This window comes from Anticarsia gemmatalis, chromosome 28, assembly GCF_050436995.1.
Source record: "Anticarsia gemmatalis isolate Benzon Research Colony breed Stoneville strain chromosome 28, ilAntGemm2 primary, whole genome shotgun sequence".
Lineage (NCBI taxonomy): Eukaryota > Metazoa > Arthropoda > Insecta > Lepidoptera > Erebidae > Anticarsia > Anticarsia gemmatalis.
In genome coordinates, this window is record NC_134772.1 from 3,168 (window position 1) to 16,667 (window position 13,500).

Consider the following 13,500-nt stretch of genomic DNA (forward strand, 5'->3'; position numbering starts at 1 on the left):
CTAACCTAACCTAACCTAACCTAACCTAACCTAACCTAACCTAACCTAACCTAACCTAACCTAACCTAACCTAACCTAACCTAACCTAACCTAACCTAACCTAACCTAACCTAACCTAACCTAACCTAACCTAACCTAACCTAACCTAACCTAACCTAACCTAACCTAACCTAACCTAACCTAACCTAACCTAACCTAACCTAACCTAACCTAACCTAACCTAACCTAACCTAACCTAACCTAACCTAACCTAACCTAACCTAACCTAACCTAACCTAACCTAACCTAACCTAACCTAACCTAACCTAACCTAACCTAACCTAACCTAACCTAACCTAACCTAACCTAACCTAACCTAACCTAACCTAACCTAACCTAACCTAACCTAACCTAACCTAACCTAACCTAACCTAACCTAACCTAACCTAACCTAACCTAACCTAACCTAACCTAACCTAACCTAACCTAACCTAACCTAACCTAACCTAACCTAACCTAACCTAACCTAACCTAACCTAACCTAACCTAACCTAACCTAACCTAACCTAACCTAACCTAACCTAACCTAACCTAACCTAACCTAACCTAACCTAACCTAACCTAACCTAACCTAACCTAACCTAACCTAACCTAACCTAACCTAACCTAACCTAACCTAACCTAACCTAACCTAACCTAACCTAACCTAACCTAACCTAACCTAACCTAACCTAACCTAACCTAACCTAACCTAACCTAACCTAACCTAACCTAACCTAACCTAACCTAACCTAACCTAACCTAACCTAACCTAACCTAACCTAACCTAACCTAACCTAACCTAACCTAACCTAACCTAACCTAACCTAACCTAACCTAACCTAACCTAACCTAACCTAACCTAACCTAACCTAACCTAACCTAACCTAACCTAACCTAACCTAACCTAACCTAACCTAACCTAACCTAACCTAACCTAACCTAACCTAACCTAACCTAACCTAACCTAACCTAACCTAACCTAACCTAACCTAACCTAACCTAACCTAACCTAACCTAACCTAACCTAACCTAACCTAACCTAACCTAACCTAACCTAACCTAACCTAACCTAACCTAACCTAACCTAACCTAACCTAACCTAACCTAACCTAACCTAACCTAACCTAACCTAACCTAACCTAACCTAACCTAACCTAACCTAACCTAACCTAACCTAACCTAACCTAACCTAACCTAACCTAACCTAACCTAACCTAACCTAACCTAACCTAACCTAACCTAACCTAACCTAACCTAACCTAACCTAACCTAACCTAACCTAACCTAACCTAACCTAACCTAACCTAACCTAACCTAACCTAACCTAACCTAACCTAACCTAACCTAACCTAACCTAACCTAACCTAACCTAACCTAACCTAACCTAACCTAACCTAACCTAACCTAACCTAACCTAACCTAACCTAACCTAACCTAACCTAACCTAACCTAACCTAACCTAACCTAACCTAACCTAACCTAACCTAACCTAACCTAACCTAACCTAACCTAACCTAACCTAACCTAACCTAACCTAACCTAACCTAACCTAACCTAACCTAACCTAACCTAACCTAACCTAACCTAACCTAACCTAACCTAACCTAACCTAACCTAACCTAACCTAACCTAACCTAACCTAACCTAACCTAACCTAACCTAACCTAACCTAACCTAACCTAACCTAACCTAACCTAACCTAACCTAACCTAACCTAACCTAACCTAACCTAACCTAACCTAACCTAACCTAACCTAACCTAACCTAACCTAACCTAACCTAACCTAACCTAACCTAACCTAACCTAACCTAACCTAACCTAACCTAACCTAACCTAACCTAACCTAACCTAACCTAACCTAACCTAACCTAACCTAACCTAACCTAACCTAACCTAACCTAACCTAACCTAACCTAACCTAACCTAACCTAACCTAACCTAACCTAACCTAACCTAACCTAACCTAACCTAACCTAACCTAACCTAACCTAACCTAACCTAACCTAACCTAACCTAACCTAACCTAACCTAACCTAACCTAACCTAACCTAACCTAACCTAACCTAACCTAACCTAACCTAACCTAACCTAACCTAACCTAACCTAACCTAACCTAACCTAACCTAACCTAACCTAACCTAACCTAACCTAACCTAACCTAACCTAACCTAACCTAACCTAACCTAACCTAACCTAACCTAACCTAACCTAACCTAACCTAACCTAACCTAACCTAACCTAACCTAACCTAACCTAACCTAACCTAACCTAACCTAACCTAACCTAACCTAACCTAACCTAACCTAACCTAACCTAACCTAACCTAACCTAACCTAACCTAACCTAACCTAACCTAACCTAACCTAACCTAACCTAACCTAACCTAACCTAACCTAACCTAACCTAACCTAACCTAACCTAACCTAACCTAACCTAACCTAACCTAACCTAACCTAACCTAACCTAACCTAACCTAACCTAACCTAACCTAACCTAACCTAACCTAACCTAACCTAACCTAACCTAACCTAACCTAACCTAACCTAACCTAACCTAACCTAACCTAACCTAACCTAACCTAACCTAACCTAACCTAACCTAACCTAACCTAACCTAACCTAACCTAACCTAACCTAACCTAACCTAACCTAACCTAACCTAACCTAACCTAACCTAACCTAACCTAACCTAACCTAACCTAACCTAACCTAACCTAACCTAACCTAACCTAACCTAACCTAACCTAACCTAACCTAACCTAACCTAACCTAACCTAACCTAACCTAACCTAACCTAACCTAACCTAACCTAACCTAACCTAACCTAACCTAACCTAACCTAACCTAACCTAACCTAACCTAACCTAACCTAACCTAACCTAACCTAACCTAACCTAACCTAACCTAACCTAACCTAACCTAACCTAACCTAACCTAACCTAACCTAACCTAACCTAACCTAACCTAACCTAACCTAACCTAACCTAACCTAACCTAACCTAACCTAACCTAACCTAACCTAACCTAACCGTCCCACGTGCTCCCTGGTGCTATGGCGTCATCCAGTGGTGGCTCCCCGGGTCTCCCGGCGACTGTTGCTGATGCCACGACCCAAGAGTCATGCATCAGCACCTTAAATAAGCTCGCCGCGTGCATCACTTCTGCAATTGCTGAGGGGAAAAGCGTCACGGCTGTCAACAAGCGCTTGATTGCTGCTGCAGCTAATGAGATCCGCTGTGTGGCTGCCAAGATACCCACCTTCACTGCCCAGCAGGATATTGGCACGTCCCAGGAAGGAAGCTGGCGTCAGGAAATCGCGACTTGTGTGCGAGAGGAACTCACCAAGCACCTCGCCACTATCGCGACGCCACCGAAACCAGCTCCACGTCCCAAGTCTTACGCGCAGGCGACCAGCGCTCCCGTCCCCCGCCCCGTGTCTAAACCACCCCCCCCCAATAAGCCCGCACTCATTGTTGCGCTGCAGAATGGCAGCGAGTATCAGACGCGCCAGGATGTTGTCAAGTCCTTCAAGAGCGCCGTCAACTTTCGCACCACCTCGTACGCGCCAGCCAGGATACAGGCTGTCTCCAACAACAAATTGCGTGTGGAGTTCGACACCCAGCAGCAGCGCGATGAAACTCTGAAGAAACTGGAGAAGTCCTCGCAGATCACAGCCCAACCGGCCAAGTTACTCAGACCCATGATTGTGCTCAAGGGCATTTCGCTCGACACGCCGTCCGAAGAGCTGATCAACATAATCCAAGGCCAAAACAAGGAGTTGACGGCATTGGTAACTGACGGCGACGACTTGCGTCTTGCTTTTAAGCAGAATAACCGCAACCCGCAGTTATACAATGCCGTCCTCATCACCAAACCCACCATCTGGCGAAAAATGATCGACTTGGGGCGCGTCTGCGTTGATCACCAACGGGTGCACGCCGAAAACTTCTCGACCTTCCTCCAATGCAGGAAGTGTCTGCAGTTCGGACACACAAAGAATAAATGTACAGCGACGCAGACAACCTGCTCATACTGCTCGGAGGAGGGGCACATTACCATCAGTTGCCCCCTGCGGGAGAAGAACGGCGTCCCCAAATGCATTAACTGCCTTCGGCACAATACAAAATTCAACACGAAGCAAGACACCGGACATGTAGCCACTTCCAGCAACTGCCCTCGTGTGAGAGCAGTCAATGCTAAAGTCACCAACCGTACTGATTACGGAACAGAACCCGACTATCATTCCGGCTTAGAAATAGGCTACATAAATTTCAATTAAACACTAAATTTCCCACATATATCCAGGTTCAACTAAATTTTCAAATAAATCACAACATATGAAATTGCAACATTCAAATGGTAACACCTGCCAAACGTATCAAATAGCGTAAGGCTGGTGTTATCAGAACCAATAGCGAAACAAATCTAACAAAACTAAAACATGGCTCAATAAAAAAAAAAAACCTAACCTAACCTAACCTAACCTAACCTAACCTAACCTAACCTAACCTAACCTAACCTAACCTAACCTAACCTAACCTAACCTAACCTAACCTAACCTAACCTAACCTAACCTAACCTAACCTAACCTAACCTAACCTAACCTAACCTAACCTAACCTAACCTAACCTAACCTAACCTAACCTAACCTAACCTAACCTAACCTAACCTAACCTAACCTAACCTAACCTAACCTAACCTAACCTAACCTAACCTAACCTAACCTAACCTAACCTAACCTAACCTAACCTAACCTAACCTAACCTAACCTAACCTAACCTAACCTAACCTAACCTAACCTAACCTAACCTAACCTAACCTAACCTAACCTAACCTAACCTAACCTAACCTAACCTAACCTAACCTAACCTAACCTAACCTAACCTAACCTAACCTAACCTAACCTAACCTAACCTAACCTAACCTAACCTAACCTAACCTAACCTAACCTAACCTAACCTAACCTAACCTAACCTAACCTAACCTAACCTAACCTAACCTAACCTAACCTAACCTAACCTAACCTAACCTAACCTAACCTAACCTAACCTAACCTAACCTAACCTAACCTAACCTAACCTAACCTAACCTAACCTAACCTAACCTAACCTAACCTAACCTAACCTAACCTAACCTAACCTAACCTAACCTAACCTAACCTAACCTAACCTAACCTAACCTAACCTAACCTAACCTAACCTAACCTAACCAACCGTAGCGACCCAACCGCCGTCCCAAACGCCACGCGTGTGTCGAGCTCCCGCTTCAAAAAAAAAAAAAAAAAAAAAAAAAAAAAAAAAAAAAAAAAAAAAAAAAAAAAAAAAAAAAAAAAAAAAAAATCTTAAAAGTGGTAAAAAGTGCACGAAAATACCGGTGTTATACATTAAAAGTTGCGGAAAAGTGAGGCGCACACGCCTGTGAAAAAATTAAGTGCCGCGGACAAAAGGCCAAAAAGTTATTAACAAAAAAGTGAAAAAGTGGCAAATTTGAAAACTTTAAGTGCGTGCGGCGCGCGATTAGTCGCCTTGACCCACACTTTTTAAAGTGTGCCCTTGAAGCCCTCGGCGAGGACTACCTGCGTGGGAAGTTTCAGAATTTTCCGGCTGAAAACGGCTGAGAAAAAGCCAGAAAAACAAGTACCACGTGGGCACGTGGTCACCCATCCCGAGGAGTGCGGCTGGATCTGGCAGTGCCGCAGCCTGCGCCTCTCCGAGACGAGACAGGGGACACATCGCACGTCATCGGGACTCAAGTAAGGGCGGAGTTATAGCGATTACAAAATTTTTCCAAATTTCAAAATTACTTTTTTCAAAATTAAGATCTATGACCCCCACTTTTTAAATTAGCATTAGATAGGCATTTGCCGACTCTACAACCCCTGAAAATTTCAGATTTTTCGGTTCAGTAGTTTTCGAGTTATAATTTTTTTTAATTTTAGGGGTTGACACGTGGGGGCAGTAGGGGTGGTCGCTATAACCCCGCTCCACGGCGCCTTGTAGGCGCTACTTAGACTAGCTAGATTTAAGTTAAATTAAGTTTTTAGGTTAAGTAGTTTTTAAGTTATTTGGAAAAAACCGGCAAAAATTTTCACTTTTTATATAAGGGTTGGGGTTGCATCCCCCATAATAATTTTATTCGACGCGGCCTAAAACGCCGATATCACAGGAAGAAACCCCGTGTCGCTGCGACCACGGGGGACGGAGTTATAGCAAATTGAAAATAGCTGTCAAAATTTGACAGCTCTGACAGCCAACTGACAGCTGACAAGCAGCCATATTGGCTGCCATATTGAAAATTTAAATCGACGATAACTCCGGCCCCAGTGGTCGTAGCGATTCGGGATTTTCGCTGGAGTACTCAGCAGGAGCGGGCGGATCAACTGGCACCATAACCTGGTGGCGGCCATTTTGACCGCCATCTTGGATTTTTTCAAAGTCCTATATCTCGGGCCCCAGTGACCCGATTTGAACGGGACTTGCTCCAGTCATCTGAGCAAAGCCTGGACAACCGCCTCTTCCTGTCTGGGACTTCATCCCGGGACCCTAGGACAGTCCGGGACTTTACACCCGGATTTTGCCCAAAATTTTTGACCCGGTTTTTGACGTGACGGATAGCTACCCCTATTCCCTCACTATCTAGACATCCCCTCCCTCGCCCCCTCCCCCCCATCCCCCCTTCCTGACCGTTCTATACCCTTTACATATAGAACACATCCTGGACTGAGGGCACTCTCACGCACTCACACCACTATCCACAATACGCATACATTTACCTCACACTCACACACATACACACACACACACACACACACACATACGCGCACATCTGGTCATTCATTCATTCGGTCACTCATTCATTTGCTTATTTCATTCGCTTATTTCAGGTCATTCATTTATTCGTTTATTCGGTCGTTTTTTTTTTTTTTTCATCTTTTAACCGATCTTTCATTCATTCGGTCTTTTATTCATTCGGTTTTCCGTTCATTCGGTCGTTCATTCATTTGGTGATTGATTTACCCAGTCGTTCATTAAACTGGTCATTCAATTACCCAGTCTTTCATTCATTTGGTCATTCATTCGTTCATTCATCAATTTATTCATGATTAGTTTGTTTTCCGGATGCCGTCTGGATATGAATATGATACGGTTCTAAATGCAGTTATGGATTTATATGCTGATGTGGATGCCATTTCGGATACGAATATGGGATGCTTTTCGCTTAGAAATCCGTAATGCGTACCTGCGTTAGTAACCTAAAGGATGATCGTCAATTTCTAGGTATTTCTGAATACGGTTTCGGAAACAATTCGTTTATGGATTCGTATTTGGTTTCGGATGCTAATACCGATAGTTAATTCTAGAAATTTTAATCATTATTTTACGTTTCAGCTCTTTCAGAATGTCAGAAAAAAAAAAAAAAAAAAAACAAAACCTAAACCAACTTTGCGTTACCCGAGGACGACGATGCGGAAATATTTTATGATGCCTTATTCTAATTTTATTGATATTTAATTCTTTTTTCGTTTGTACAAGTAAAATTATTATTTAAAGTATTCATTTTATGTAAAGTTACAAAAAAAAAAAATGTAAAGCTAATAAATAGTACTATGAAAAAAAAAAAAAAAAAAAAAAAAAAAAAAAAATGCGATGTAGGTAAATAGTGTAGGACGTATAATTGAAAATGAGGTGAAATTTTGAATAAGAGGGCATTAATTACTTAATGAGGTATAAACTACTATTTCAGATTTTCCAATTCAGCCGAAGAAGCTGGGTTCCGGTAGCTCTGTAAATCACTTTATAGTTACTACACACAATATTTTAGGTCTCTTCTTTATATTGCACTTCGGCTTGACTCTGGCGTATTTACAGCGTTCGTATACATTAATAAATATATTTAAGTAAATGACACATTATAACACGTGTAGCAATGGTTGAGTGTGAAGGAACAAACGCGCTCAATAGTTATAGTTATGTACTTCTAGTAGTAGTAGTAGATAACTGTAATGTCGTAAAATAAAAATTGAAATGTTTTTTTCTCTTTTATTTATATGAACTGGCTAGTATGCGTGGCTGAAGTAACCCATCACATGTGCGTTTGCTACTCGAGGTCGCTGGTCGGTCGCACATCTGTCTGTCACTGTCATCAGTGTCAACTATTGTCAATTGTCAAATTTTTATTTATGTAATTTTCAAAATAAAAAATTCTAAATTATAATAATTCGTACGTTAATTGAATCCGATCCGACTGTATATATCCAAATTACTCGCACACACAGACTACTATGGGCACGGTGCACGCTAAGGTAGGTGGCTTGTGTTACTAAAGTTAATACTGAAGAGGTTATAATGATATTATTTGTAGTTGAATTACCACTGAATGGCTCGAGGACAGCGTTGATCACGTAACATCTTAGATGCGAGCGCGGTGATACTATGGTGTAGGTCGTAGTAGCTAGGAGATTAAGACACAGCTCGTACAGGGCGTTTATCTCACGGCATTCCCAGCTGTCGTTGAAGGTCCGCTCCTGTCTGTCTGTTCTACAGCCGGTACTGTTGTTGACAAGCAGCCAGACAAACTATCAAATTCCGGCCTATGTGGTATCTTGACTCTCTTTAAAGTAGAGTAAGTTTGAGGACCCCAGAAGGATGAAAATACTAGTTTAGAAATATAAATGAAGATGCTTGATATTTCGCTTAAGTATATAAGTATATATGAGTTCTCTCGGTCCATACACATAATATATTATAAGATCTGGCAGAACAGAGAATCATTTTTGATCAGAGAGAGGTCAGATGCAGCAGTACTGCAACTCATAACAGACTGCTACAGTTGCCTGGGTGCTTTGTGAACAAAACTTAGTCTTTTGTAATTACAAGACATTATTTATTGGTGATCTTCCAGTAGTGTTAGGTGTTATGTATTTGTCAAGTGTTCATTTATGTTCAATGCAATAAAATGTGTAACGAGATTGTTTAGTAATATTAATTTTACACAAGTAGCAGAGTAAGTCTCGGCAACCTTTTAAATACTTAGCTGCCTCTGTGGAGCAGTCGGTAGTGTATGTGACTGCAGGTCTTGGGTCCAGATCTTTGTATTATTATATAAATACTACTTGATACTCCAGCCTCAGATGAAAGTATTACTATTGTTATAAGTAAGTATATAGAGTAAATCGATAGTTGAAGCATTACCTTTATTGTCACAAGATTTGGGGTTTTATTCTGTATTTTATTAAGTAATAGTATAAGCAGGATTTGTTGTTATTATGTACCAATGTCTGGAATTGCAATCATCATACTTTATATGCTATCAAATATTGCTTATCTTGTAACTTGCAAGTATCATTATTACTAGTGTAATGTGGTGTGTGTTGGTGCAGGCGGAGCAGGGCGACAGCGTGGGGGGGGCGGGCGGCGGGCTGTTCGAGTTCGAGGAGCCGCTGGAGCTGGAGGAGCCAGGAGCCAGCAAGCCCGCCATGAAGCTGAGCGGCGTGCGGGCGCGCGTGGACCGCGTGCACGTGGACGGGCTGGCGCGGACCAAGGACGACGTGATCCGCTCCACCGTGGACGAGCTGTTCCACGCCACCGACTTCGAGGACGTGATCATGCGCGCGCACAAGGTGCGGCGCGCGCTGGACGCCATGGGCTGCTTCCGCGACATCGGCGTGCTCATCGACGTGTCGAGCGGGCCCGACGCCACGCCCGAGGGGCTGGAGGTCACGTTCCAGGTGCGCGAGCTGTCGCGCGTCGTGGGCGGGCTCAACACCACCGTCAGCGAGAACGAGGGCAACCTCGTGCTCGGCGTCAAGATGCCCAACGTGCTGGGCCGCGGCGAGAAGCTGCAGGCCGAGTACAGCATGGGCTACCGCAGCTCGTCCAACTTCAGCGTGGCTGCCACCAAGCCGTACCCGCACAAGCCGCTCGTGCCCGCGCTCACGGCCACCGTGTACCAGCAGAACCACGAGTACCCGTGGTCCGGCTACCGGCTGCTGGACCGCGGGCTGCTGCTCGACCTCGCCTTCAAGTCGTCGCCGGCCACGCGCCACAACGTGCAGTGGGAGGGGCTCGTGCGCGACACCTCCGTGCTCAGCAAGACCACCAGCTTCAAGGTGCGCGAGAGCAGCGGGCCGCAGATGAAGTCCATCCTGCGCCACATCGTGTCCGTCGACCACCGCGACGAGCCGATCTTCCCGACGCGCGGCACGTGGGTGCAGTTCACCTCCGAGGTGGCCGGGCTCGGCGGCGGCGTCGCCAACCTCAAGACGGAGCTGCACGCGCAGGCCAACCGCGAGCTGCTCGCCGACGTGGTGCTGCAGGCGACGTGCGCGCTGGGCGTGCTGCACGACGTGTTCGGCACGGAGCTGGCGGACCACCTGTACCTCGGCGGCCCCACCTCGCTGCGCGGCTTCCAGCAGCGCGGCGTGGGCCCGCACAGCGACGGGCAGGCCACGGGCGGGCGCGTGTACTGGGCGGGCGGGCTGCACGTGTTCGCGCCGCTGCCGTGGGTGGGGTCGCGCGCGGGGCTGGGCGCGCTGTTCCGCTCGCACGTGTTCGCCAACGCGGGCTGCCTCGCCATGCCGGCGCCGGGCGAGGCGGCGGCGGCGCTGGGCGAGGCGCGGGCGGCGGCGGGCGCCGGGGTCTGCGTGAGGCTGGGGCGGGTGGCGCGCCTGGAGCTCAACTACGTGGTGCCGCTGCGCGCGCTGCCGCACGACGCCACGGCGCACGGCCTGCAGTTCGGCGTCGGAGCCAACTTCCTCTAACACGTCAGTACCACCACTCTATGTACACACGTTAACTGATACATATTTCCAAAACAAATTAGCACCATCAAATAGTGAACAGAGCTAAATAAATCACACAAAAAATAATATGGCAAGTGACATTATTGTTGGTGTATAAGTGATATATTTTGTGTGCAGGTTGGCCAGCAGCTAGTCCGTCGCCTGGAGGAGAGAAGTGGAGTGAAGCCCTGTAAATAATTCATTTGTTATATACAACATAGTGACGTCACGAGACATGTCGCCGCCGACCTGTACCGTAGTGTGATATGTGACCACATTAATTAAATTATTACGTTAATGTTACAACACATGCTTTCATTACTAGTGTACCTGTTGTTCTTAGTAAACGTAGCTGTAAACATTTGTAAAAATATCAATAAATATATTGTTAATGAAACAACAAACATAACAAAATTTAAATATTTATTAAATAACATATTATTCTACTATGTACAATATTATTTGACTAACAGTGTAAGTTAAAACAGCCATCTCATTTAAACCATTCAGACATTTGCTCATGACAGTCAAGCTGTTTTAAAGTAATTCTCTAGGGCGGAAAACTTTATTACTACTTGTACAAAAATAAACGCATTATACGTCTATATACCAGGAGCAAGAATCCAGGTTCTATAACAATGGTTCATACTGGTGCACTCGGTACCAGGTGCACATGAGTGTGTAGGAGGTGTCTCAAAGCACGGTGAGTGTGGTCTAGTAGTTGGCGGCGTTGAAGACGTCCTTGTAGTGCATCTTGGTGGCGAGCATGTCGTCCTCCGTCATGTTGCGGATCGCCAGCGGCGGCAGCAGCGCCGCGCACACAGACCTGACACGTACACATACACACATATACATCTATCTAGTAATACTACTGATTTTCAAGATACCTTTTGAAACAAATGAAATCATGTTTACTGTAGCCTATATACTATTTGGAACTCTGAACATGTCGCCCATTTAATGGCCAGTATAGTCACGCAGTTAGCAGGGTATAAGTACTACATAAGAGGTATCTCACCGTCCCTCAGCGTTGAGAAAGTTGAAGGTGGAGCAGGCATGTTCAGTGGGCAGGATCTCCACGTTGATCTGTGCGGCGCGCGCGGCGCGGAACGTGCTGTCGATGGCGGCGCGCTCGTTGCAGTCCACGCCGATGATCACCAGGTCCAGCTTGGGCTCCAGCAGCTTGAACAGGCGCAGAGACTCCGGCGTGATGTTGGCTGTGCCACTCACCTGCCATGACAGCACTGACCTGCAATGCAATGTGTTGATACTTTACACAAATATTACAATTACTTTTTTAATGTTTACCTAAACTGAATAAAAAAAAATATTCAAGCAATGGCATTTTAACGTCATGCTATGATCAACTTTGTTCTGCAGCTGGCCAATTGAAATTTAGGTTACAATAAACTTATTTAATATTACGCAATAAACACTTACTTGGGGAATATAGCCATGGGTCCCAGCACTGTGAGTCCATTGTTCAGCTTGAACCCATACTGTCAACAAAACAATTCCTCTTAACTTTGATACATAAATATTATAATTTTTGCAGCAATGATAGATGAGTGAGAGAGCTACAGGCCCGCTCCTCCTACCCTGAGATAAGATAAGACATAATGAATCATAAGGATTTAAAACAAGTAAGACGAGATGTATGTATGAGAATGAGGTAAGGGAAGTTTGCAAGGATCATATCAAGTGGCATTCTGTGGTCTCTGCCTACCACTATGTAAAAAAGTTTGATATTATGTATGTACAGATCTCATACATTCTTAGAACATGTTAAACAGTAATGAGGTGTTACCGTGGCATAAGAGTCGATCATGAGTCCCAGCTCATAGTCCTGGTTGATCACCTTCACGGTCGTCTTGCCGTCGCCCTCGTACGCCGCCTTGCCGCGCACGGAACTGCACACAACAGGACACTGATCAGTCTCATCACTTATTACATCAAATTACACAGAACACCACATACTCGCAAGGCAGACTCCACGCAATAAGATTTAAGAGCAGTTACTGGTAATTATAACTATTACAATTGGATATATAAGGTTACAAAGAAAAGGAAGCGAAATCCCTACAGTATTTTGTTAGAACTAACCTCAAAATAGGAGTAGCATTTTTGATAACATTTGCCCTCCTGAGCACGTTTGATAACATCTTGAGCTTGTGCCTGCTATTATTTCAAAGATTACTTGGTTTATTGTTGAGTAATTTACTTTTTCTTTGAATAAAATTAAAGTGCGATGTTTGTTTTCGTTTCGTAATGTCAATGTCACTTGAAATTGTCATTAATGTCAAAATAATATTTCTCGCCATGACATAAGAATTGTTTCATTTCTGAACGTAACTTACTGTCATTCTATGTAAGTTCACAGATTTTTTTTTTAATTAATCAAGCACTACTTTGAGCATTCATATACAGCGTGTCCCAAAACTTAGTCACTATCACTTAGTTCAGCAATAATAGTAATTTTTCAAAAAAGTTGAAATTTCACACCCTTGGTCGTATTTTCAAGTCCTGTGATCACCAATGTCACAATTTCGTTGTGTTTTTTTTAATTTCGTGATCTTCAATAAGAATGCTATTAATCGTAAAACAAATTAATGCACAAAACATTGTTAATTTAATGAAAAAAGGTAAGTTTTAGTGAGTCGTGATTCTCAAAAATATCGTTAGTTAACTTTGACGCTTCG

The 13,500-nt window shown here is 43.9% G+C and overlaps 2 protein-coding genes across 2 annotated transcripts; one reads left to right on the top strand and one right to left on the bottom strand.

Moving 5' to 3' along the window:
- Window positions 1–8,149: 8,149 nt before the first annotated feature.
- Window positions 8,150–11,107, top strand: LOC142984806 (sorting and assembly machinery component 50 homolog A). Its single transcript, XM_076132636.1, has 3 exons — window positions 8,150–8,323; window positions 9,401–10,783; window positions 10,940–11,107. Exons 1-2 carry the CDS (start codon window positions 8,303–8,305, stop codon window positions 10,778–10,780), a joined length of 1,401 nt encoding a protein of 466 aa, XP_075988751.1. The 5' UTR covers window positions 8,150–8,302; the 3' UTR covers window positions 10,781–10,783; window positions 10,940–11,107.
- Window positions 11,108–11,207: 100 nt separating this feature from the next.
- On the bottom strand, window positions 11,208–13,083 carry LOC142984807 (NADH dehydrogenase [ubiquinone] 1 alpha subcomplex assembly factor 3). Its single transcript, XM_076132637.1, has 5 exons — window positions 12,905–13,083; window positions 12,609–12,711; window positions 12,242–12,300; window positions 11,820–12,050; window positions 11,208–11,627 (listed from the first exon to the last, which is right to left on the bottom strand). The coding sequence occupies exons 1-5, from the start codon at window positions 12,961–12,963 to the stop codon at window positions 11,516–11,518; spliced, it is 564 nt and encodes a 187-aa protein (XP_075988752.1). The 5' UTR covers window positions 12,964–13,083; the 3' UTR covers window positions 11,208–11,515.
- Window positions 13,084–13,500: the final 417 nt, after the last annotated feature.

Excerpts from the sequence above, each read along its gene's own strand:
- LOC142984806 (XM_076132636.1), top strand. The coding sequence starts at position 8,303 with ATGGGCACGGTGCACGCTAAG. Across the intron at positions 8,324-9,400 it reads TGGGCACGGTGCACGCTAAG|GCGGAGCAGGGCGACAGCGT; the intron begins GTAGGTGGCTTG and ends GTGTTGGTGCAG.
- LOC142984807 (XM_076132637.1), bottom strand. The coding sequence starts at position 12,963 with ATGTTATCAAACGTGCTCAGGAGGGCAAATGTTATCAAAAATGCTACT. Across the intron at positions 12,712-12,904 it reads AATGCTACTCCTATTTTGAG|TTCCGTGCGCGGCAAGGCGG; the intron begins GTTAGTTCTAAC and ends TGTTGTGTGCAG. Across the intron at positions 11,628-11,819 it reads TTTCTCAACGCTGAGGGACG|GTCTGTGTGCGCGGCGCTGC; the intron begins GTGAGATACCTC and ends TGTACGTGTCAG.